This window comes from Pelodiscus sinensis, chromosome 3 (assembly GCF_052426305.1).
Source record: "Pelodiscus sinensis isolate ZL-2025 chromosome 3, ASM5242630v1, whole genome shotgun sequence".
Classification (NCBI taxonomy): Eukaryota; Metazoa; Chordata; order Testudines; family Trionychidae; genus Pelodiscus; species Pelodiscus sinensis.
In genome coordinates, this window is record NC_143054.1 from 99,687,827 (window position 1) to 99,714,106 (window position 26,280).

The 26,280-nt window shown below is 44.0% G+C and overlaps 1 protein-coding gene across 2 annotated transcripts in view; it reads left to right on the forward strand.

The window, feature by feature from the left end:
* The first annotated feature begins 891 nt into the window (after nucleotides 1-891).
* The window catches only part of PEX7 (peroxisomal biogenesis factor 7), a 70,787-nt gene continuing 45,398 nt past the window's right edge, over nucleotides 892-26,280 (forward strand). For both annotated transcript variants that reach the window (XM_075924259.2, XM_075924260.2), the window contains exons 1-5: nucleotides 892-1,093; nucleotides 8,358-8,415; nucleotides 10,039-10,189; nucleotides 18,868-18,945; nucleotides 19,670-19,778. In XM_075924259.2, coding sequence (XP_075780374.1) covers nucleotides 982-1,093; nucleotides 8,358-8,415; nucleotides 10,039-10,189; nucleotides 18,868-18,945; nucleotides 19,670-19,778 — 508 coding nt within the window. In that variant the 5' untranslated portion in view covers nucleotides 892-981. The remainder of the gene's footprint in view (nucleotides 1,094-8,357; nucleotides 8,416-10,038; nucleotides 10,190-18,867; nucleotides 18,946-19,669; nucleotides 19,779-26,280) is intronic.

The window sequence follows — 26,280 nt, forward strand, 5'->3', positions numbered from 1 at the left end:
TGTAGACAAGCAACAGGGGTTTCTTGTGCAAGAAAGCCCTATGGCTAAAATGGCCATCAAAGCTTTCTTGCGCAAGACAGCGTCCACGCTGCCATGGACGCTCTTGCGCAAAAGCACATCTCTTCCACAAAAGCACATGGCAATGTGGACGCACTCTGGTGGAAGACCTTTCGCACAAGAACTCTTACGCAAAATGGTTCTTGCACAAGAAGCCTGCAGTGTAGATGTAGCCTTATTGCTGCCCTGCACACTCTCAGGAATGTCTATCAAGCGCAGAGCCTGTATACAGCAAGACAGATCCTTGGTGGTGCCTGCCCGCACAGCTCTAGGGAAGTAAATGAAGCAAGGCTCATTTGACACCAGCTGATAGAAGACTGAGGATGAGAAGAGTCATAAGTTCCAAGGCAGCTAGTCTGACTCCCTGCAGAGCGCACAACATCCCCTAGGGAGGCTGAGGAGCTCACGGGAGTCAGTGGGCTCAAGTTCAGCCCGGCCATGTCTCAGCAGTTGCAGTAGGGGCCGCACAGCAGAGAAGGCGGCGGAGGGCGGAGCGCCCTGCCAGCTGTGCGCATCCCGCCCCTCAGAGCTGCTGCGAAGGCGGGTGAGGAGGGAGCTGGCGGGCAGGAGGATGCTGGTGCACGGGCACCCCATCAGGCCCCACGTTTCACCGCAGTTTCCGGGGCTGGTCGGGGGACGCCAGGCTCGAGCTCCCGCTGTAATCGTGCGTCCCACCCCGAGGCCCTGTCCAGAGCGGGCCGGGGGCGGGGCCCAACCCGGCCTGTTGCCCCTGACAACAGCCAGTGGGCGGGCCCCGGAAGAGAAGCTGCGCGGCCGCGTCTCGCGCAGGCCCCACAGGGCGGCGGCACCGCTTCCTCAGCCCCGCCCCCTTGCCGGGCGCTTCCGGAGCCGATCCCACGTGCGCGCGCGGCGGGGACTGGGCCGGGGTCAGGGGGCCTCGCTTCTCGCACCGGCCCTGCGGCCATGAGCGCCTGGGCCTTCCGGTTGCCGGGGCGACACGGCTACGCGGCGGAGTTCTCGCCCTACCTGCCCGGCCGCCTGGCCTGCGCCGCCGCGCAGCACTACGGGATCGCCGGTGAGGGAGGGGCCGCGTTTCCCCCCCCCCCGACTCCCCCATCCTGGGGCGGGGCTGCTGGGGGCGCCCACCCCCCGGAAGCCGCAGGAGGAGCCCTCGTGCCCTCCCTTGGGCCGCCGCGGGGCCCTGCCCGGTGCCCGAGCCGGGTCTGGGGAGCCCGGGAAGTGCCCCGGTCCGAGGCCTCCGCGTGTCTCTTCCGCCTCCCCCGCGCATCAGCCTGTGCGGCTCGCGGGGTCTGCCTGTGTCGCTGGGCAGCGGCGTTTGGTCCGCCCCCTGCTGGGAGCCCGCTGGCAGCTGTCAGGCCTCGGGCGGCTTCTTTCCCCCTCGGGTGCCGCTTCCAGAGGCAGCGGTTCTGGACGTGGGGTGCGGCTACTGACTTGGTCCTCTAGGAAAAACCTACCAGGCGTCCCTGTGGCAACTTAGAGACTTAAGAGATTTATTAGGGCAGAAGCTTTCTTGCTTTTTGAACGCTTGTGCCCTAATCAACCTGTTCGCCTCTCAAGTGTCACAGGGCTGCTCATTGTTTTTGCACATACTAACAGGGTTACTACCCCTCTGAGACTTTGGTCCTCTAGATCAGTAAAATACCGTGTTTTGTGGGTTTTTTTCTCTTGCCCCTGTGTGGACAGAAGTGTGTGTGCGCGGGGTGGGGAGATTGCTCATGCTAACTAGCATGTGAAATATGCACGGGGATCTTTTGACCTGTCAGTTACTGAGCTGAAGAGTTAGGGCACATTCTCACTCTGCTGTTCTATCAGAGTGTTCAGTTTCTCTGTGTTTAGAGACAAAGTCCCATAGTCACATTGACTACAAATATTTTCTAAATATATATAAAATGGAGGCTACTACTGATGTGGCAGTTTTCTAATTTTAGATAAAGGGTACTGTCAACTTTAAGCTTCTGTATTGCAAACAAATTTGTATTCTGCTAAGAAGAAGTTTAGGTTATTGAAAGTGAATAAGTATTTAAAACCCAATTTATTACTTGCAGTTTTTGAGAGAATGTTAAGAAAAATTATATGTTCACATAGTCCCAGTCATGCTAATATTTGCAATGAGAGTACACCTGTTAAAATCAGTTGGGCTACTTGTATAAATCCTGGCACTCACATGCAGAAGTGTCTGTTTGCATTACGTTTGAGGCTTTTCAAACTTTATTTAGTGGTTAAATTACATTCTGAACTGTTCATCTACCTTAAGAATTGTATTGTTACTGTTTGCAGGCAGAAGGTCCTACAAATGATAATTTGCAGTGTCTAATAAAAATGGGTACTTTATAAATAGTGCTTATGTTCCTGTACAGCAGATGCAGAAAAAAACTCTGTTAAAAATAACAAAAATAAAACATTGCTCTTTTTCATTAACCTAGCCATAGCCTTTCATTAGCTACAGAAGGAATGTAGCTACAGTAAGCCAGCATAGAATTCCAATCCTTCAGACACTTAAGGATACTAGGGATGCAAAATGCTGGTTAATCATTAACTGGTTAAACCTAAGGTTTAAGTGGCCTCCCATCCCATCCCCTCCACCTGCCCCTTCTGCTCCCAGCAACTCCTGTGCAAGAAGCTCCCAGCTTCTGCTGCCACCCACTCCTTGCCCCTGCAACCCATACCCCCAGCTGCTCCCGGGTACCAGTTAACCAGAAACCATTTGATGTTTTGCCGTTTCACTAAAATGGAAGTAATAGAACCAGGAGTGTTTTGCTTTCAGAAAAAAAAGACTATTGGCTGAGACTACTGAGATGTAGCTGCTTCATAGCAGTGAAAGGATGTCTATTTTATAGTACTTTAGTCTCCCATTGGCTGTAAGAGTTTGGTCTGATTTCAGTTGCTGTATTTAGCATATGGAGGTCAATCGGTCAAACTGGTGATCTAGTCTTAAACACAGTTGGTAATTAGGTAGCAGGTTACTTTATAGCAGTTAAATATTGTACTGATTCTTTCATTCTAAACTTTCTGGTATTGTTTCATTTCTGGGAGGGAGATAATGTGTTTAAGAGGAAAAAAAACCAGATCTTTTCTATTTAACCAACCATAACAATATGGATGATGGGTGGGTGGAGATGGGTGACCCATTAATACTTCCAAAAATATGTACAAAACTCATAAAAATACATATTGAAAGTATGTTGCCAAATACTGTTTAGCAAATCAGGGGAACTGCTTTTGGAAAGAAAATCCAGTAGTAAAGGCACTCATTTCAGCCTTGTATATGATTTTTTTTAGTTGATTTGATGTCAAAAAAAGTGACAGAAGCCTTGCATATTCACATGGTTACAGTTAATGCGTTTGTATGTGCAAATAGGGCATTATGTTGCTAACTAGACATTTAGATATTTAAGTACTTATTTGTATGTACAGATTGGATCTCCTTGCTCCCGCACCCTTGGGACCTGACTTGTCCTGAATTATGGAATTTTCTGGACCTCGGGAGGTCCCCTGCCACTGGCTCCCTGCCTGCTGCCTCTCAGTGCTCCTGGCTCCTCTATTACTCCAGTTGGTCCCTCTGCCTCTGGATCCCCCTACTGCTGGTCCCAGACAGACTATCAGCCCTGCTGTCTTTGACTCCCATGTTGACCAGGTTGTCAGCCCTGCTGCTGGGCCATGGGCTCTAGTTTCACCCCTGCACTGCTTTGGCCCTGTGCTGCAACGGGCTGCTGGGGGCTCTGGCCCCCCATTGCTGGCCCTCCTGCCACAAGTCTCCCCAAGTTCTCTGGTACAAGAACATCCTGGATATTGCTGGACCAGAGAGTGTCAGTTTTGGTAGGTGCAACTTGCATTTGGAAAACTTGGCCCCACTAGGCTGATTGAATAACAGTTCTTAGCAGTGTTCCCTGTAAGCTGAATGCTTGTACGGGAGCCTAGGAGAGATCCAAATGCTGCCCAACTGATTAGCGGAGCACCCAGAGACAGCAGCATGTGTTTCTACTGCTGGTGCACACATGTACATACTCTGATGCACATAATTAAAATTATTCTGCACATGGATGGAAAAGCTTAGAGAAAACATTGGTTTTTAGGCATTCGTTTTGTGTGTATATAGGGCAGAATCCACAGTGGGCCTTAGGTATTGTAATACAAGTATGCCTTCACTATGCACATTAGTGAGATTGCTATGCTACTACAGCCCTGCCACAAAAATGTGTGCAGTGTCGCTTCTCTATCAGCAGGAAAGAGTTCTCTTGCTGACAAAACATTCACACCATCACTTTTCATTGGTAAAACTTTTCTTGCTTAGGAATAGGAGAGTTTCACACCCTGAACAAAACAAGTTTTACTGATAAAAGTGCAGTTTAGATAAAGGCTACGTCTACACTGCAGGTTTTTCCGAAAGAACAATTGTTCTTGCACAAAAACTTGTGGAGTGTCTATACTGTATGGGCTCGTCTACACTGGCCCCTTTTCCGGAAGGGGCATGTAAATTTCACCTATCGTAGTAGGGAAATCCGCGGGGGATTTAAATATCCCCCGCGGCATTTAAATAAAAATGTCCGCGGCTTTTTTCCGGCTTTTAAAAAAGCCGGAAAAGAGCGTCTACACTGGCCCCGATCCTCCGGAAAAAGCGCCCTTTTCCGGAGGCTCTTATTCCTACTTCAAAGGCTTTTTCCGGAGGATCGGGGCCAGTGTAGACGCTCTTTTCCGGCTTTTTTAAAAGCCGGAAAAAAGCGGCGGACATTTTTATTTAAATGCCGCGGGGGATATTTAAATCCCCCGCGGATTTCCCTACTACGATAGGTGAAATTTACATGCCCCTTCCGGAAAAGGGGCCAGTGTAGACGTAGCCATCGTGTGTTCTTGCACAAGTAAATTTACAGTAAAGTATCAGAAAAGAGGGCTTCTTGTGCAAGAGTTATTCCTCTCCCCACGAGGAATAAGCCCTCTTGCGCAAGAGCTCTTTCACAAGAAGGCAGTGTGGACGGGCAATGGGTTTCTGATGGCTAAAATGGCCATCAGCGCTTTCTTGCACAAGAGAGCATCCACACCTCCACGAACACAGTTACACAAAAGCACATGGTAGTGTGGGTGTGTTCTTGCGCAAAACAGTTCTTGCGCAAGAAGCCTGGGCTATCTCTAGACTGGCCAGATTTTCCGGAAAAACTTGCCAGCTGTCTACACTGGCCACTTGAATTTCTGCAAAAGCACTGACTTCCTACTGTAAGAAATCAGTGCTTTTTGCGGAAATACTATGCTGCTCCCATTCGGGAAAAAAGTCCCTTTTGCGCAAAAGGGCCAGTGTAGATAGCTGAGATTTGTTTTGCGCAAAAAAGCTCCAATCGCGAAAATGGCAATCGGGGCTTTTTTGCGCAAAAGCGCGTCTAGATTGGCACAGACGCTTTTCCTTAAAAGTGCTTTTGCGTAAAAGCGTCCGTGCCAATCTAGAGGCTCTTTTCCGAAAATGCTTTTAACGGAAAATTTTTCCGTTAAAAGCATTTCTGGAAAATCCTGCCAGTGTAGACATAGCCTCTATGTCAGGGTGCCCAACTTCTAGATTCCTAGAAATCATAGGAACAACACTGTAATCTGTAAAGCAAAATGAGACACTTAGGTTCCCTTTAGAATGATTGGGGAGAGAGACACACCTAAGAATGTGAGCCGCAAAGCCAGTATGCAAGGTAGGGAAGTGCCTAAGGCCTTGTCTACACTTATTTGCACCGCCAATCAAGTAGCATAGTTGAAGTCATACTCACCATGGCATGTTGCATATGCTATAGTCAGCGCCAGCTACTCTTCTCGTCTTGGTGAAGTACTGGCATCAACAGGAATGCACTCTCAGATCAATTTATTGCATCTAAGCACATGCAATAAATTGATGGATCCACTGCATAGTGTAGATAAGGCCTATGATAGCTAAAGGAAGATGCCAAGGACAGGTGTATGAACTACTTCGCACTCCTCTCATGGTGATAGAGTCCTAAAGCCAGAATGTAGGGATGCACCTACTTCTTCTTGTGATGCCTATACAGGAGTCTGCTTCATGGAGTCAGGCAGCTTACCTTGTAAAATGAATTAGGTGTCTGTCTTGCTCCATTCAGAACAGTGCTTTTATCTCTGACCTGTGGGAAATTCACATGTGGGGCTCCCTCATTGTCCTGGGTTGAAGTTGTTCCACTGTGGATAAATCATTAAATTGTCTTTGGGCTACAGGGGAAGAGATTGTGAACAGCTCCTTAGCCTGACAATTAGGGTACCTGCCTGGTAAGTGGGAGACCTAGGTCCAATCCCATAGCTCCCAGTAATTCTTCCATTATTTATCACAGTGGAACAGCTTCAATGGGCGATACTAAAATTATGAGCCAGGTTAATGGAGAAAAAAACAGCTTTTTATTTGTAATTATTTTACTGACAGTTGTTTTTCTTTATTTGCTGTATAGAAAAATAACGTGTGTTGCATAGAAACATGATCTACAACATACCCATATTTGTATATATTAGCCACTATATGTTATTTGTAGGACTTCCTGTCTGTAAATTGTAACAATAACATTCTTAAGGCAGATGAACATTAGGAATGTAATTTAATCAGTAGACAAAGTAAAGCCTCGAAAGCCCAAACATAATGCCAGCAGATACTTTTGCATGAGTGATCTGACTCATACAAGCAACTCAGCTGAGTTCAGTAGGTGTACAATTACTCATGTCATATCAGAATGTTCCATAGCTCTATAGTCAAAACACATTTCTATGCTGGGAGATGGTGGTTTAAATCTTTTCTTCCTCTCTGTCAGAAAGGGTGGTATTTAACTTGGGTGTATCACTTCCCACATGAGTGCTTTAACCACTGAGTTCAAAGTTAGAAGGTGAGTACCAGCAACATCACTGTCTCCTCCAGTCAGATTTTTAATGGGCTCTAATCTTGTGATCATACTCAGTGACCTACTGCTGGATCAGGCTCCACATGTGATATTATAGGTGACTAAATGGTGTCTTCTCCCAGTTTGTCAATCACTGTGGAGCTTAGGCAGGTGACAAGTGTGTGGGCATCTAGAGTGAGGCAGCAATGCACGTGCTCACAAGCAGAAACTTAGGACACGGGAACATTTTTATATGAAAACATAGGTGCCAACTGAGTTTAGGAGTCCGCAGGGCTCAGTGTGAGTTCTGTGCATCATATTTTTTGTTTAAATTTTCCTTCTTAGTGTAAGCCATTGATTTTTTGGATTCATGGATCTAGCACAGTTGTATTGTAGTTTAATGTATCTTTTGTTTTAGTGTTTATAATACATCATAAAGGGAAAATGATACACAGAATGAGTTTCAGGTGGTCTTATTCCAAATATTATTAAGCCAAAATAGCTCACATATTTTCATGTCTTCAATGGCTGCCCTGGCAAGACATTTTTGTTAGATCCATATATATTGTTGGATACTCAAGTTGCTTAAATGTCAGTGTATCCCCGAACATTTACTAACATTCTCCATATTTTGCTTCTGTTTCATACACAGAATTTTTATATTACTGTTTGCTACTTTTAATGAGATAAGGCATTGCAGATTCAGCATCTGCCCCAGGCTCCCTGCTTGTTTTCCCCAGAGTCTACTTCCTGACCAGATTGCTCTATATTTTAAAAAATATTTTCTTGCTTTTACTATGGGAAAGACCCTCACAAACAGAGGAAAACTGACTATACAGAGGCAAGAGTGAGTCTGACTAGATTTAAATAGTAATCTAATATAAAAAATAAACTGGAAGAAAATGTTATAGCAACTGCCTTCACAGGCACATCCAGAACATGTGGGGCACTCTATTGGATTCCTTAGCTACACTTTTTGCAAAATTGTGGCCTTACATCTTTCTTGTAAGAATAGCATGTTTAATAATACTTAAATAGTAATATGATACTTTTTTCAACAGTATCCCTGTCACTCAAGAGTGTTTTACCTAAATTTCATTTTCTTAGTATCAAATTCCTTACATTTTTCATTTCATCCATAATAAGCTTCATTCTTACCAAATTTTTCTGTAGTATTATCCCTAGCATATTATAAAAGGATTTATATAATCCTATACTTATGTGTTTTCAACATAAAAGGAAACATAAAAAGTGCTTTATTTGCAGGGATTTGTACCTCTTTCCCATTCTGTTGTCAGAAGTATCAAAAACTGACACAAGAGAAGCAACAGAAGCTATTTAAAGGCACGGCAAATTACCTGGATCCCCCTATCAGATTCAGGTGCCTTCCACATTCGCACTTTAGTATAAACCATTACAGTGCAACATAGTTTCCAGTGAATTAAAAAAAATGGTCCTGTTTTTGTTTTGCAGGTTGTGGAACTCTTGCTGTGCTGGAACAAAATGAAGCTGGGATTTGTCTTTTCAGGAGGTAACAATTTTATAACTTTCTTATGAGAAGTATTTTTTATAGAACATTATAATGAAAGAGATGGTATTGGATATTTTGGTATTTCTGTTCGTGATAAATAATTACTATGATATATTAAATGGACACATTAGGGATGTTAAACAGTAACCGGTTAAACGGTTACCCAATAGGCATCACCCATTAAGGTTAACCGGTACCCAAGAGCAGTCCTCTGAAGGCTGGCAGGGGTAACTGCAGCTGCCCCCTTGAGGGGGCAGGGAGCTGCAGTGGCAGCCCCTGTGGGGGGCGGGGGAGAGCAAGGAACTGTAGCTGCGGCAACCCCTGAGCGGGGGCCGGGAACAACTTAGAGGGAGCAGCCCCTGCCTATGGGCAGAGGGGTTTCTCCAATTCTGACGGAGTGGCCCACTGCCCTGTAATTGGTTAAATGGCTAGACATCATGTTAGTGCTGTGGTTGACCATTTAACCAGTTAAACAGGATTTTACATCTCTAGTTACATGTCCATACTTGGGTACAAAGAGCTGGTTACACTATTTGGCTCATAATATAAAGTGAAATTTTTAAAGTTAAAAACCAACACCATCCTTAACATAAGGCATTTAGGGGCAGCAGAATAATGCAAGTTAAATGTTGTCTCTCTGCCCTATCTTGTTACTGTATATTGAGTCTTGCTGCCCTTGCATTACTTAACACTTTTCACAATGGGTTTGAATGAAATGGCATCTTGTGGAAACTAAACTTTGTATGTATTTCCTTATTGATCTTTTCTGGGGAATGGTGGTACCTCTGATATTTCTTTTTTTTTTGGTGGGATGAGGGGAGGGGCTGTTGCCTGTCACAGCTCAGCAGTGCCGCATCTGAGAATTTGTGCTGCCCTGATTTTAAGAGTATTGTGTACCTAACTTGAAATATAAACCTGATCATTCAGACTTCTCTGAGATAAGAGTTTAAATATAAATGTAATAAATAACCTTACTTTTGGATACGGACAGATATTTGGCAGTTGGTAATTAGGTAGCAGGTTACTTATAGCAGTTAAATGTTATACTGCAATAGCTGGGAATAATTTAGTAATGAATGAGTATTACTGATTCAGTAATGAAAGTATTTCTATCATACTTCCTGTTTATCACTCCCACCTGGGGGGCACTGCATTATGATTATTTCACTTAATGATGTTTCTGTGTCAAGCAGCATGGTCACTATAGAACAATGAGTAGCATACCCTTCCTTCAGTGCTAGAGAAATAGAGATTGACTTGGATATTGATATCTCTGTTAATGATAAACAATGGCTCTCTGATATATTTTTGTTGGCACTACTTCTGTAGCACTCCTACTTCCATTTGACCAGGAAGCCTACTATGGAAATCAGACCTCATTCTCTATATAAAAGGTGATGGTCTTTGGCTCTCTTGTTCTGATTTGTTCTAACATAAATCTTTAAAAACTTTCAAGGTATCATCAAATTTCTTCTAAATCTTTAGACAGTCAAGCCTACAGAAAGATAATACGTTCAGAATGTGATAACTTAAAGACTGTGTTGATAAATCTTTAACTATAACTAATCCAACCAGCTACACAGTAATTTCTCACAGAATAATATCTTGATTGCCCTGGTTTAGTTTTGACTGGAATGATGGCCTCTTTGATGTGACATGGAGTGAGAACAATGAACACGTGCTGGTCACTGCTAGTGGGGATGGATCTCTGCAGATCTGGGACACTGCTAAACCCACAGGTCCACTGCAAGTCTATAAAGAGCACACTCAGGAGGTAAAAGAGGCAAACTTAAAAATGTTACTAGGCTACATTTTTACTGATAAGTTTATTAAGGGGCTCACTTTCAGAATCACTATTGGAAAGTGTTTTTTCTTTGCTTGGAACTATAGCCTGAACTTACAGCTTCAAGTCTGTTCAACATGAGGTAAACTACATACTGAATTCATAGTAAATGACATTTGATCTCATAAAATTCAAATATTTTTATAAATACTTTGAAAATTTTATTCTTGATTCCTCAGAGCATAGGAGACTCATGGTAGCACTGGGGAGATGCATCCACCCATACCCGTGCCAACATTTTAATGCTTAATAGGGTGCATCCTTATGCCCCTCCCTGTCTCTCTGGGTAGCCTTCCCTGCACTCCTTATTTCCCTCAAGTCCCAGTCACCCCCACTTCAGAGAGTAGGCTGGAGTAGTCATTCAGTAGAATCCCTCCAACTACTGGAGGAGTGGCATTGAACAGGCCAAATCTCAACCAGAAGGTTGGTGTCTGCAGCAGTGGTGCCATGAAAGGTGAAAAGTGAGAAATTATGCAGGACTCTCTTCATATTTAGGGCAGGAGTGTGAATGGTTAACCAGTAAGTATCACCCTTACTGCTGTGCTGCCGACAGGGGCACTGCAGCCCAGCCAGAGCAACCCCTGTCTGCAGTGTGCCTAAGCCAGGCCTGCCATGGATGGGGGCTGCTCTGGCTGGGCTGGAGCAGTCCGCTCCCTCCCCTGCAGTGGTGGGACCACTCCAGCCCGGCTGCAGGGGGCAGTCAGGCCGCTCCAGCCCATCTACCTGCCCCCATTTAATCAGTGAAATGGTTACTGGTTACTTATTATGTTTAACTATTTAAATGGGATTTTATATCCCTAATTCAAAGTGGAAAAAGGCAAGAACCTTCAAATACTTCAAATATAGTATCAGAATAATTATTTGTGCTCTTTAAGCATAAAAAAGAAATCCTAAAGTTATGAAATATAATATGCCTAACCTGAACTTGTATGTTGTGCACATATCTCAAGGTTATAAAGAAGGAGGAAGTTGCATCAGTTTAAAAAGAATAGAGTTGGACACTTTTTCCTTTTCTACTTAACACTGAGAATAAATGTACATTATTCTTGATTTTACAAACCATGAAAACTGAAATATCTCCTTCAGCCATATTTTATCTCATTGCATTTTTAGGCTGCCTCTTACTCGTTGAATTATTGTGTTCTCACAATGGGGAATAGGTGGAGTAACTGCAATGTGTGTGTTTTGGCATGTTACAATCTTGAAACAGGCACATGGGAAGGAAGAGTTATGTAAAATTGTGAACTCAGTCTGCAGAAAGGAGTGTTAGACTGCTAAAGGGAACCCGTTCAAAGTGATATAATCACTTTGGGTGGAAGAGGTAGATTACTGAAAATCTTTCTAAGGGACTTTCCCCAAAAGGGTGTTCCACAGTGAGTCCTGCAAGACCATGGTCTAGCAGAACCATGGATATTGCTGACCAGAGAGCCACGGGGGCTGGCTAGTAATCTGGTGGTGGAGGGGCTGGCGGTGGCAGGGAAGCACCAGCTGGGCATGGGGAACTCCATTTGGGCTGGCAGCAGGAAGACCAGCAGTGACCAGGGAGTCCCAGCTGGGGCCAGGAAGCCACAGTCTCAGCAGTAGAGAGGGCCAGTGGCTGGGAGCCCTGCAAACTGGGGACAGAGCCTAGTGCGGGCAGCTGGGAGTGGATGGACAGCCTGGGGGAGAGCCTGGGATCGAGGGCCAGTGGCCAGCAGGGGATCACTGACCTCCCCTAGTCCAGGAAAAGTCCTGGTTTGGGACCACTTATGTCCCAAGTGTGCCAAACCAGGGAGGTCTAACGTGAAACAATCTTGTTTAGCCAGCCAAGGTAGCATATTTTGCAACGTTTCTGTAGCCTGTGACCAGAAAGAGGCAGTTTAAAGAAATCCCCTAAACATCCCAACACTTGTTCAAGTTTGTCAGGTCTTGAAGTGGTTGATAAGACCATGTGCTGTGCCTGTGTTTTTTCAGTAGTGAGATTGCAAGTGAAAACACCAGAAAGAGAAGGTGCATTTTCTTTTCTGTCTCCTTTGTGTATGTGTGTTTTGTAGTCTTATGAAACGGTATCATATTTTAACAGTTCCATCCATCTCAAGTAACTTTTCTTTCCCCCCAAAATAGTTATTACAGTCTTTGATACTATCTAAAAACTGTCAATCCAAAAGTATATTCCTTTGAAAAACTCTCTCCAGCTACAGGAAAGTGAACAAGGATGTTATTAAAATGACAGACTTATTTCATTCTTTTTACTTCAGATGCTTTCACGTTTTTCTTCTTTTCTGTATCTCTGATAAAAGGTTAATAGGATTTTAATGATGTGTTTGCCATGGGATTAAGGCTGAGGTCTCTGCATGTGAAACTCCAAACACTGTTTAAAACAGTTTAATGTTGCACAGTGATTAACTCTTTGGGCCCCTCCATTCCCTTTACATTAATACAACAGCCTCAAATGCAAAGATTTCAGGCGTACTGTTTAAATGGAAAAATTATGGCAAGCATGGGTCTTTATATTGGTTTGAATACCCTTACATTATATCTATTGACAAAATTAAGACTGAACTGATTTTTCTTGATGATAAAATACTGCAATAAAGTAACTCTTCACTTTAACGTTGTAACAGTGTTAAACTAATTCAGTTTCCCCATAAGAATTTATGTAAATGGAGTGGTTGGGTTCCAAGGAAACTTTTTTTGTAAGACAAAAGGCTTTATATATAAAAACCAGGGTGGGAACCCTCAGGCTTGGGGACTGGATGTGGCCCCCGGCTTGCCTAGATCTGACCCTCAGGGATTCCCCCCCAACCCCACAGCGGGAAGCCCCAAGCCTCATGGGCTGGAGTCAGGCATGCCCAGGGATAGATCCAACCCACATGCTCTGACTGGCGGGGGGGAGGGGAGGAGCGGCTCTGCACTCTCCCGCACCATCTCCCCTCGCTGGGGAAATGGCATCACATCAAAGCACTGCCTAGAACTTTTTCCTCCGCCTCTTCGATTGGTCATATTCATGGCCAATAGGAGTAGTACAGGGCAATGCCTGGGAGCAGTGGGGGACACAGAACCATATGTAATCCTGGGGAGCTCCTCCAGGTAAGCACCCCGCCCCCCATCGCCCAGATCTCCCAACTCCCACCCTCTCCTGCACCCAAACTCCTGCCCAGCCTCCCCAGCCTACTTCTGCACCCTACCCCCCTCCCAGACCCAGCAAACCCCAACCCAGTTCTGCACTTTTCCTCCCGCCCAGATCCTTCACCCCAAGCCCTCTTCCCAGCAGCTCTCTACCACACACTGAACCTCTCATTTTTAGGTCCCACCCCAGAGCATAAAGGGTGCCAACAAAATCTATTAGCCTGGTTCCACCTAGGCTGTGGTTTGTGAAAGTAAAATGTGGCCCCTGACTGATATTTCTGTGGTCAGTGGGTCATAAATGTGAGTTATAGAGTCATATAAGAAATGAAATGTCCTCCTGTCTGTCAGTTCGTCTCTGTGGGTGTGTCTAGACTACAGGGTTTTGTCGACAAAAGTGGACTTTTGTCGACAAAACTATACCTGTGTCCACACTGCCTTTGAGTTATGTTGACATAACGTCGACAAAACTCAGCAGTTTTGTCGAGGTATGTAAACCTCATTCTATGAGGAATAACGCCTTTTGTTGACAGAGTTCTGTCGATAGAAGGCATTATTGCATCTACACTGTCCTTTGCGTCCACACTGTTATGTCGACAAAGCGGCTTGCTTTGTCGACAGAACTGGATGTAGTCTAGACGCTCTTTGTCGACAGAAGTTTTGTCGACAGTGTCTGTCGACAAAACTTCTGTCGACAAAACCCTGTAATCTAGACGTACCCTGTGAGAACTCCTCCTAAACGGTAACAGCTAGGGCCACCGAATTTGGTATGCAACATCCTCTTAAGAGTTTGATTGTGCCAGGAACACAGGATGTGGTGGGAGTGGGGCTTTTTCCCTCAACATGGATAAGGAGGGGCAGATGAGAGACGCAATCCATACACTCACCACTGTGGGCAGTGAATGGGAACAGGATATTGCTGAGTGAGCACGGGGAACAGCCACACCCCAGCACGAGATTGATCAGCTGGGGATGGGGCACTGCATGTTGCTGGCCAGGCCACCTTCAATTCGTAAGGCTTCCTCTCCGCATCTCCCCCCTTCCCCCCACCACAGCTATAGGGCCTGGGCATTACAACCACCTCCCTGCTATGGGATCTGGGAATTTGCTCACCCCTGCTCTAAGGGAAAGGGCACTCATTGTCAAGCTAGGAATCAAAGTGCATGTAAATGGGAAGGCACATGCACTTGCATCTCATTATCTTCTTCTTCATGTCATTTTACAATTGCAGTTTTAGCCCCAGGATGATTATTATTAATTCTGTGGCACCATCTGTCAGTGAAACAAGAGTTTCTTAACCAACTTCTTGGTTTTGACAGGGAACGTAGGGAGTCATGGTTAGTCAGCCATGGGTTAGAAAGACCATGTAGGACCCATGGGCAGACTGCTTACTATGAGATATGGAAGAATTGGATCAGTTTTTATAAGTGGTGCACTAAGAGAAGCCAGATTGTAATAGGAGTATAATTAATATTTTCTAGTAAACACTGTCAGACAATGCTTTTTAAAATGATTGACTGCCATCTTAATCCATTTTGATACTTCCGATGATTGCTGCCATTGAATTTTATAGTGTCTTAATGGAAAGTTTGGCAGGGATCAACTTTTTCTTCTAAATAAGATTCAGTCCTCCCACTTCAAGAAGTATAAACAATTTTAATGTAAATCCCCATATTTATTATCAGAGAACATGGAGTTTTATTCCCAGTTCAGAGAGTTGCTGCACCTAATGAATAACCAGAACTAGGGATGTTAGATACCAGTTAATTGAATAGTCAAGTAACCACATGAATTCCTATTGGTTACTCAACTATTCTATAGTCCCTGGAGGCAGGACCAGCAGTCAGTGTGCACTAGCCCCACTCCCAGGGAGCCCTCTGCCACACCGCACTGCTGCCTCTATATCAGGGTGCTAGGTGGGAGCTGGTCCTCAAGGGGAGTCAGTTTAAAAACCAGCTCTCCGCACAGACCAGGCTTCCTGCTGCCCCGTGCTGCTGCCTCTGATACAGAGTAGGGATGTAAAAGAGTAGTTGAATAGTTGACTACTCGATAAGCCTAGGCCTATCGACTAATTGACATGGCTTCTGACTGAGAAGCAGAAAGATACTCCCCACATTCCCCTCGCAAACCCAGGCTAATAGATTTTGTTGGCCCCGCTTCGGCTCTGGGTGAGGCCCAAAAATGAGGACTTCGGTGTGTGGTAGAGATTATTGTGGGTGGCTCTTACTACATTTCAAAGGCAGAGGTGCAGCGGGGATAGTGAGCACCTCTTTCCCCCTTATCAACTAATCAAGTAGTTGATGGAAATTCCATCGATTACTTGACTTGCTGATTATTCAAAATTTAACATCCCTAATAGAGAGGCAGCAGCGTGGGGTGGCCAAGCTCTCCATGGACAGAGGCTGCTGCAGGGTGGGGAAGCAGGAGAGGCTGCCTTGAAGCAACCTCTGTCTGCAGTGGCCTGGGTGGGCCGTGGACAGAGGCTGATCTGGCAGCAGCCCCTGTCCGCGGGGGTCACAGCTCCCTGTGGACAGAGGCTGCACCAGAATCTGGAGCAGCCTCTGTGCTCAGGGAGCTCGGACCCCCTGTAGACGGGCTACTACTGCAAAGCAGCCTCTGTCCACAGCGAGCTTGGGCTCACTGCAGGCAGTGGCTGCTTCTATCACAGGCAGCTGGAGCAGGCGCCACCTCAGAGCTGGTGCTGGAGGGAACCGGCTGATGACAGGCAGCAAAAGTGGGGAGAGGGATGTGAGTAGTTGAGAAAATTAACCAATAAGTCTAGTCTTATTGGTTAATTGTGTATTCAACTACTTATTTACATCCCTAACCAGAACTAAATTAATTTACTGATTTATTTCAATGCAACTGAGATGAAACCCCATTAGAATGTAAGGCAAGGAATACTTTCACTATCTTCATTCTGTAAAATCAGTTTAAAAATTTATTTTGTCTATTTGGTTAAGGTTTTACTTTTCTCTTCATCGTAGTCAGTGGTTCTGAAGCTTTTTGGTCCATGGCTCACTCTGCTCAGTGCAGATCTTTCTGCGGACCACCAACCAACCACCAATGATGACAAAATGGGTGTAGGGTTGTGAGGTCTGGCCAAGAGAAAGGGTGCAGGAGCAGGGTGATTGGTGTGAGTGGAATGGAGGGTGCAAGAGCGGGGTGGGAGTCAGGATGGGAGGGAAGGTACAGGAGTAGGCTGATAGAGAGGGTCTTGGCGGGAGGGGTGTGTGTGAGGGTAATGGGGGTGCAGGGTCTAGGCAGGAGGAGGGTGGGGGCATTTATCTGTCTCTGTGCCTCTTGCCGCTTCCAGGCACTGCTCCCATTGGCCTGCTCCAGCTAATGCGAGTAGTGGGGAAAGCCTCCAGATAAGTCCTTTCCTGTGCTGCCATTCCACCAGCAAGGGGGAAGGGCAGCAGAAGCACATGAAGCAGCTTCCTTCCCTCACAAGCTGGATCCAGCCTACAGGGCTCCCTCCCTCCCACAGCAAGAAGTTGGCACCAGCACTCCAGTCTTGCAGGGGGGAAAGGTTGGCACAGGGTTGGAGCATCAGTGCAGGCACCCTGCTGCAGTGTGGGGATGGGTCAAGCCCCAAGACCGTGGCCGGCCAGCAAGACCGCCATGGATGACCAGTGGTCTGCAGACTACACTTTGAGAACCACTGCACTATTTAGGCCCTTCCCCCCACACATGGTCATAGTGGCCCTTTTTGGGAGCGACACACAAAATAGAGCTCCTCAGTCAATCCAGCTCAGTCACAAATTTCAGAAGTTAGACAGAGCCAGGAAGCTACAGTGGCTGGAGATAGTACATCCGTCTTTTGCAGAAATGTATGGCTTGTCTACATAATGTGATGTGCACTAAAGAGCTGTAATGTGTTGACCCATGTAGAGCTTGGTGGTGTGAACAAAAATTTCCTAGTGTGTGTTAATGTAGTGTTTCTGAATTATGTTAATATGGACGAGAGAACTTTTTATTGGATCCACATGAATGAGTTAAGGTGTATCTCACTGTTCTTTGGAAATCACACTTCTGCACATTACCACACAGTATAGTCCAGCTTTTTGGAATCAGGTTGGAAAATTCCATAACATTTCCTTTTTTTAAAATTGGCAGTCCTCTGCATGGGGTCATGGTTCACTTTTAGTATCTATTGAGGTTGTGCTCCTGGTCTTCAGAACCATTAATGGTTGGGGTCCAGCTATCAATATATGTGTTTACTTCTGTATCCATTACCCAGCAGGACAGTTATGCTTTCCTGGGACAATGGAGCTAATAAAACCTATTATGAAAGGTTGCGGTAAAGTATTTTCAATCTAGAGCATCTCAAGTGTGGAATAAGCTACCAGAAGAGATGAGACTATTTTTAGAATCACTGTAAGGTGGTATTTATATTGATTGTCTCTGTTGGGTGACAGTTACACTACAGCCTAAGGGTATGATTCCCAGATTGCACACACATACAGGTGCTAGCTCTCATTGAGTTAGTGTGAGTATAAACAGTAGTGTGGCTGCAGTACCAAGAGCAGCAATGGCGTGGCTTAGCTGTGCTGAGTACAAATCCACTGATTTCCGGTGCATAGTACTTGATACGGAAAAGCCATGTGGGATGCCTGGGGTTAAGCAGGACTTTCCTGGACAGAGGGGTGGGAAAGACTGGGACTTCCTGGGCAAGGAGACCATTATAAGACATGCACAAAAGGCAGGGAAATTAACATTCCGTGTTCAACCCTAATTGCAGCATTTTCTAGATTTTTGAGTGCTTGAGTTTGCAACTTCAACTTTCTTTTAATGTATTTTTTTATATAATATGAGAGAGAAAGGCTTCAAATGTATAGAACTCTAGGTAATGAGTTCAGCTTTTAAATTTCCCTATTAAACATGCTATAAAGTTCAATTTCATTTTGTGTATATAAAAAATGGGAGATTTTGAGTCCTGTAAGCATTTGTGTACACTTCAATTAAAAACCCATTGCTGACCTGTGCCAGCTGGCTTGGTTTCGGATTAAGGAACTTTTTAATTGTGGGGTACACATTCTGGTTTGGGCTCCAGCCTCGGCACTGGAATCCTGTGAGCTCAGAGAGTCCCAGAGACCGAGCTGGAGTCCAATCATGAATGTCTGTCCCACAATTAAATAACTCCTTTTCCCGAGCCCCTGGAGCTTTTAATTATAGGCTAAGAGTGACTAATGAATCTTTCCACAACAAATAGATAACTCCAACTTTTTTCCTCATTTAGTCCTAGTTTTAAGAGGAGGAGTTATTTGGTATCTATATGATGACAAAAAGCAGATCTCATAAACCAAAACGGAGATGTTAGATTTAATTGTATACACTGTTAAGTGGCTTTATGACTGCTTTTTAGTGCCAAATGTGCACATTTTCAGCTGATTGTGATTCGAACTAGAAAAGCCAGGTATGCTTTATGAAACTTTGGATAGGCACAATATCAAAACTGGACTTGTGTGCAGTTCTAAACTAAGCTGTTGTAATATTTTTAGGTTTACAGTGTTGATTGGAGCCAAACTAGAGGAGAACAGCTAGTGGTGTCTGGTTCATGGGACCAAACAGCCAAACTGGTATGTTTACTTTGTGCAGAAGATCAGCACTGGGGTATGTTTTCCAACATGCAGTTCATAATTTGTGTTGAGAAATACTGTCCTCTCTTATGCAGTACCTTCTCCTTTTCCTCTTTGTATTGATGCTGTAATTTCATTTGGTTTATTTTCTTTTAATTTGGCCACTTGCATTACCCTTCATATCTGTATACTTTCAAAACATACGAGTTCTTTCAATGATATGTGTTAAAGGGAAGAACCTGTATTCCACCAAGGCATAGAATTCCCAGAGAAATCCCTGGAAGATTTTGGGCTAAACTAATTGCAAGATGAGGCCTTTAGAAGATACTTTTAAACTTTCCATTCTGATTAATGTAGAAGCATGTATGTGTGTTCATGCACACACATGCCCATTAGTGCCAAAATATCTAAATAGCAGGAGGACCAGACACATTTCAAAGGGTAAATGAAATATTTTCAGTTTTGTTGGGTGCCAATGTACCATTTGATGGACACACGTAAAATATATATATATAAAGAGAGTCTGGTCTCTGCTTAAATAAACCATTTTTAAATTTTTATGTGAATGTATATGTGAAAACCTTTTAATTTTGCATAAGCCCCTGTAGAATAAAAGTGTACATTTTAATAGCTTTCTTGGAAAGTATGCTTAGGCCCAAATAAATAACTGGATTTAAATATTGCTACAGTCTACCTGCAGACTTTTGTTTTTCATTTTATTTAGTGGGACCCAGCTGTGGGGCGATCAATATGCACTTTTAAAGGCCATGAAGGCATCATTTACAGCACTATATGGTCTCCACACATCCCAGGCTGTTTTGCATCTGCCTCAGGTAAATATTACAGTAAAATGGCATTCAAGTCAGAAAAGCCTGCATTATTGAATTATTTTTCACTTTGTCCAGCAGATGGTGGTGTGTATCATATTTTTAAAATGGAGGAAAAAAAGATAAATGTATAGCCATGGAATGGATCTGCACTTTTTGTTGTGATCCTTAAATCACTTCTCTTGGTTTCTCAACTGGGATCAGCAGTTATCTAGCATTTCCTTCACTTCAGTGATCCTGAGGCAGTTTTTCATACTACTGCATATATGCTACTCTCCTTCCCTCACATAATTTTCTTGTTGTGGGCTGCTAAGATGTACTATCTGCTTTTTTAAATATTCAGACACATTTAAAAGATTGTCCCCCAAAACCATGGTAGCAGTAGACCATTTGCCCGCTGAAGAACTTGAAGTATGAGACGTCTCTTTAAGATATCAGTATAAAAGTGTATATATTGCTGTGCCCTGTCCTCAACAAAGAAAATCAGCAATCTTACTTTTTTTGCTCCTTCTAGTTTTGTAGATCCTGCACACGAGTGTGCGCTCGTTCTCTCTCTCTCTCTCTCTCTCTTTCTCTCTCTCACACACACACACACTCTCTCTCTCTCTCTCTCACACACACACACACACACACACACACACACACACACACACGTACGTTGGGGGGCTCCCCCAGTAGCACAGCGGATAACATACCTGCCTCTGGAGCCAGTGGTCAAAGGCACAAGCCCCATCCCACACCCCCATCCCACCCCGGGACAGCCAACCTGGCCTCCCCATGGACAGAGCCAGGTTGAATCTCTTTGGGTCCAAATGCAGCCTGTAGAGTGATTTGAATAGGGAATTAGGACACAGTGTATGTCTTCAGTTCAACTGAATACTTGGAAGCATTGATAGACCATTCCTTTTGAATGGTTCTTGCCCTTATTAAAGTCTGAGGCTTTGTCTAAGCTGCCAATTGAGTGACAAAACTTTATTGTTCATAGGTGGATAAACTCTCCATACACCCCAATCCCAAAGAGAAAAGCTTTCCCACTGTAAGTGCCAGTGTAAAGTGCTCGTTGTCAGCAGGAGTGCTTTCCTGTCAACAATATGATCTCTGTTTGTAGGGGGTGGAAGTATATTGTTGGCAAAAGTGCTGACAGTGTTTACACTGCTCAACTTTTCATTATATAGCCATGTTGCTAAAAGCTGTGTGGTATTGACAAAGCTGGAAGTGTTTTGATTTTGACCTAAACAGAAGACACTTCAGTTCTTAAGTCCAACTTAAGACCGGTAAGTGTAACTTCAGTACCAGGCAAGTTAGTCGAAACAATAGTAAAGAATAAAATTGTGAGGCAGGTAGAAGAACATAATTTGTTGGACAAAAGTCAACGTGGTTTCTGTAAAGGGAAATCATGTCTTACTAATCTATTAGAGTTCTTTGAAGGGGTTAACAAACATGCAGACAAGGGGGATCCAGTAGATATAGTATACTTAGATTTTCAGAAAGCCTTTGACAAGGTTCCTCACCACAGGCTCTTGTGTAAATTACATGGCCATGGGATAAGAGGGAAAGTCCTTTCTTGGACTGAGAACTGGTTAAAAGACAGAAAACAAAGGGTAGGAATAAATGGTAAATTTTCAGAATGGAGAGGGGTAACTAGTGGTGTCCCCCAAGGGTCAGTCCTGGGACCAATCCTTTTCAACTTATTTATAAATGATCTGGAGAAAGGGGTAAGCAGTGAGGTGGTAAATTTTGCGGATGATACCAAACTGTTTAGGATAGTCAAGACAGAAGCAGACTGTGAGGGACTCCAAAAAGATCTCACCAAACTGAGTGATTGGGCAACAAAATGGCAAATGAAATTTAATGTGGATAAGTGTAAAGTAATGCACATTGAGAAAAATAACCCCAACTATACGTACAGTATGATGGGGGCTAATCTAGCTACGACAAATCAGGAAAGAGATCTTGGAGTTATCGTGGACAGTTCTCTGAAAACTTCCACACAGTGTGCAGCGGTGGTCAAAAAGGCAAATAGGATATTAGAAATTATTAAGAAAGGGATAGAAAATAAGACACAGACTGTCTTACTTCCCCTGTATAAAACTATGGTACGCCCACATCTTGAATCCTGTGTACAGATGTGGTCTCCTCACCTCAAAAAAGATATTTTGGCCTTGGAAAGGGTTCAGAAAAGGGCAACTAAAATGATTAGGGGTTTTGAACAGGTCCCATATGAGGAGAGGTTAAAGCGACTGGAACTTTTCAGTTTAGAAAAGAGGAGACTGAGGGGGGATATGATAGAGGTATATAAAATCATGACTGGTGTGGAGAGGGCAGATAAAGAAAAGTTATTTATTAGTTTCCATAATAGAAGAACTAGAGGACACCAAATGAAATTAATGGGTAGCAGGTTTAAAACTAATAAAATAAAGTTCTTCTTCATACAGCGTGTAGTCAACCTGTGCAACTCCTTGCCAGAGGAGTCTGTGAAGGCTAGGACTATAACAGAGTTTAAAGAGAAGCTAGATAATTTCCTGGAGGTTAGGTCCATAAAAGGCTATTAGCCAGGGGATAGAATTAGTGTTCCTAGCCTCTTTGTCAGAGGCTGGAGAGGGATGGCAGGAGACAAATCGCTTGATCATTGTCTTCGGTCCACCCTCTCTGGGGCCCCTAGTGCTGGCCTCTGTCGGCAGACAGGCTACTGGGCTAGATGGACCTTTGGGCTGACCCAGTACATCCGTTCTTATGTTCAAATAAACATGAAAAATATTTTCCTATTATTTCAGTTAAAGAGATGCAGTCAAAACAAACATGCATGCACAATCTTTCTTATAGACAGACTAACAATTAAGACTATAAAAACTAAATGTTTTCTAAAAACCCGATTTACTTCTTATGATTCATGCTGGCTATTTCCATTTGACTGAGCTTGGACAGTAGAAGTAGAGTTGTCTGTTGATAATGAGTTCTTATAATCAAGTAGTGATCTGCAGAGTGCTTCCAGCTGGCTTGCATAGTCACTTCTGTCATAGCTTGGAAGTCTGTGTCTCTTCCAGCAGTGACTGTGTGTGCATCTGTTTACAGGATTGGGCTCTCTGTACTCTGGGCACAACACCATTAAAATTAAATCCTCTGACACAAAATACTCTCAACAGTGTTGTGGGGTTGTAGAAATTTTGGACAATGCCAATTGGTAAAACTCATAATCTTAAACCATGCTGGCCAATGTTCCCTCTAATCTTTTCCATCCACATGCAGAGTTTTTTCCATCCAGTGCATTACCAGTAGAAACAAAAAAAACCTCGCTATAACCAGCTGGGCAGCATTTGAATCTCTCCTGAGTGACTGCACATTGCACAGCTTACAGGGAACACTGGTGCTTAGTGCTTTTTGTTTCCATAAAAGCCATTGTGACTAGGGATGGGAGGAATAACTGATGTTTTGTGTTGTCAGTTTTGAAAATTGGAGCAAATAATAATCTGGTTTAGGTTAAACTGAATCTGAAAATTTTCAGAATTTTTCAGTCAATCAAAAAAAAGTACATTTTTGTCTGCTTCAGAACAGGAATTTGAACCTTGTTTTCACACATGGCAGGCAAGTGCTCTAATCACTGGACCAATAGTTTTAACATGCAAGAGCTATTTCTGTCAGTTTTGGCCATTCACAAACCTACTTTATATTAGTTTAGAGTTTGCCAAACTGAAAAATTTCACTCCAATATCTCATTTTTTAAGGTCTCTTTCAAACGACTCAACCTTCATGGTAATATCTCTGATCTGTAATGTCAAATAGACAACAAGTTGCATTGACCTAGCTAGTTATTTCATACTTGAAATAGTCCACTAATTTTGCAGTCAGTGCTGCTGTATGAACAATTCGAAGGAGACAATGATTATGAAATACCATCCTGGGATATTGAGACTGTGTATGGTAGTTTACGATCAATGTCTCTTTGGGATGCCTCATATGGAAAATTTGTCTTAGTGACTTTAAATCTGAGTCTGATCTTTACAGCAATTACACATGTTGTATTGCTAGAGGAGGTTTAAACTAACCATGGTAAGATTTCACAAGTTTGACTTTTGTGTTTAAAATTGTTTTGTATTGAGTGTGTATATAGTTCAGAGGTGAAATAAAAATCCTGTAAATATGTTACTCAAAAAATTAATAGACAGGAACATTGCATTATTATTGTTCTTTGGCTTACTATGGAAAAGTGTGAGAGAACGGGATTTTAAGATTATTGTTTGTTTTTATGAGAAAATTGAGTCTCTGGTACTTACGCTTTAGTAGCTTACAGACACAAGAATAATACACCTATTTAACTGGAGGCACATGAGAATTACACTGAAGTCAGTAGGATTTCTTGATCATAAAGATTAATGAGTGTAAGCAGGGCCAGCTTTAAGAAGCGCGAGGCCTGATTCCGGGGGCGGGGCCCCGCATGCGCCGTGCGCCCGGGAAGCTGCGCATGCGCCGTGCGCCCAGGACGGAACTGTACATGCATCGTGCACCTGGGGGGAGCAGTGGGGCCCCCTTAGGCACAGGGCCCCATTCTGGGGAATTGGCCTAAAGCCGGCCCTGTGTGTGTTTTTAGAGTCCAGTTGTAACTTAAATCAGGTTACAAAACCCAAACCTCCTGTTGGTTCCTTCTGGACACTTTGCATAATTAAGATTTCACTAAATGTTTTTAGTATTTATGGGAAGCAAGAGGAATTATATGTAAGGGCCCCATTTGTTGAACTCGATGCTAATCTTTCAATTGAATCAGTGAATACTGGATTAGGCACTAAATTTTCAGTTGTAGCCTTTATATCTTTTATATGCTATATAAATTAGTAAAGAGTATGTCTACACTGCAGCTGGCTCAGGCCAGGTTGGAGGGTTCCAGTGCTCTGACCCAAGCCAGAACATTTACACCACAATTAAATAGCCCTTTAGCCCAAGCCCGTTGGCACAGCCCAGCCGGGGGCAGTGTAGACATACCCAAAGTCATCATATAAAAGAAACTGATACCCTCAGAGTGTTGTTAAATCTGCCTTCTGATATCCAAATAAAATATATGATTGTTCTACTAAATAAGTTAACCTCAAGTCAATGAACTTGAATAAGAAGCAGAGAGATTTATAGTGAGACATATTTTTAGGTTTTTTGAATTATTTTAAATCTTTACAATGGTAGACATATAATGGAGCTTTTCGTTCAGTTCTGTAATGACATATCCATCACTATTCTGTCCAGTAAACAGAACAACTCTCTGGTTTCTTGCTCTTAGATCTAAATGGCATTTCCTAAATACAGTAATGCATCTTAGTGCATTTTCAAAGCCGTCACTTCACTTCTTGGGTGGTTAAAGGCATTTCACCTTTATGGTCAGGATAGCAGATGGCATTGGAACCAACTGACATCTACTATGGCACTAGATGATGGAGGAAAATAGGAGATGAGGATTCTCATTTTATATTTTCAGGATCCTCAAGCTTGATAGCAGAAAATAAAAGTTGATAAACTTTGTTTCACTAGGAAAAAGTGTTTGCCTGAAAATTTGTGTGTCAGAAATTTTGACCAGAATTTGGGTGGAAGAGAATATTTGAACTTCCTCTTCTGCCCAGTTTCTCGACCTCTCCCCTTTGCTCCCTCTCTTCAGCTTCATCCAAGAGAGTGCTCAGATACCTTAGTTTAGTGGTTCTCAAACTTTTTAGCAACCTGAGGATCCGCACTTTGATTTAAACATTTTCTGGGACCCCTCCCCCCATGGCCTTCTGCTCAGCCCTTGTCCCACCACCTTCCCTAAGGTCAAATCCCTGCCCTACCCCTTCTCTAAAGCCCCACCCCCCACACCCTGTATCCTCCATCCCTTACTTGCTGCCCCCTTTTCCCCCACATCACTCACTTTCACCAGGCTGGGGCAAGTGAGTGGGGGCAGAAAAGAGTGTGGGCTCTGGGAGGGAGTTTGGCTGCAGGGTGCAGGCTCTAGGTTGGGGCAGGGGATTAGGGTATGGGATGGGGAGCGAGCTCTGGGAGGGAATTTGTCTGCAGAATCTAGGCTGGGGTAAAGGGTTGAAATGCAGGAGAAAATCTCGGGTCAGGGTTTACCTCAGGTAGCTCCCAACCAGCATATCCTTCTGGCAGTGGCTCTTAGGTAGGAAGCTCAGGAGAGCTCCACATGCGGGCCTGCCTTCAGGCACTGCCTGTAAAGCTCCCATTGGCCACAGTTCCAATGGGAGCAGTGAGTGGTATCAGCACTTGGGATGGGGAAGCATGCAGAGATCCCCTTGGCTACCCCCAGGGGATGCAGAGATGTTGCCAGTCACTTCCAGAAATGGCACAGACCCAAAGTCACCGCTCTTCCCTCCCTCCAAGCACTGGATTCACGCTTGGAGTTCTCTGATGTGAAGGAGACACTCAAAGGAAATGGGAGGCACTAAGGGAGAGATGGGGATGGGTTTCCCAATGGGGACCACAGTTCTCCTGGAGTACCCCACTCCCCGAGATCTGTGGACCTCAGTTTGAGAAATGC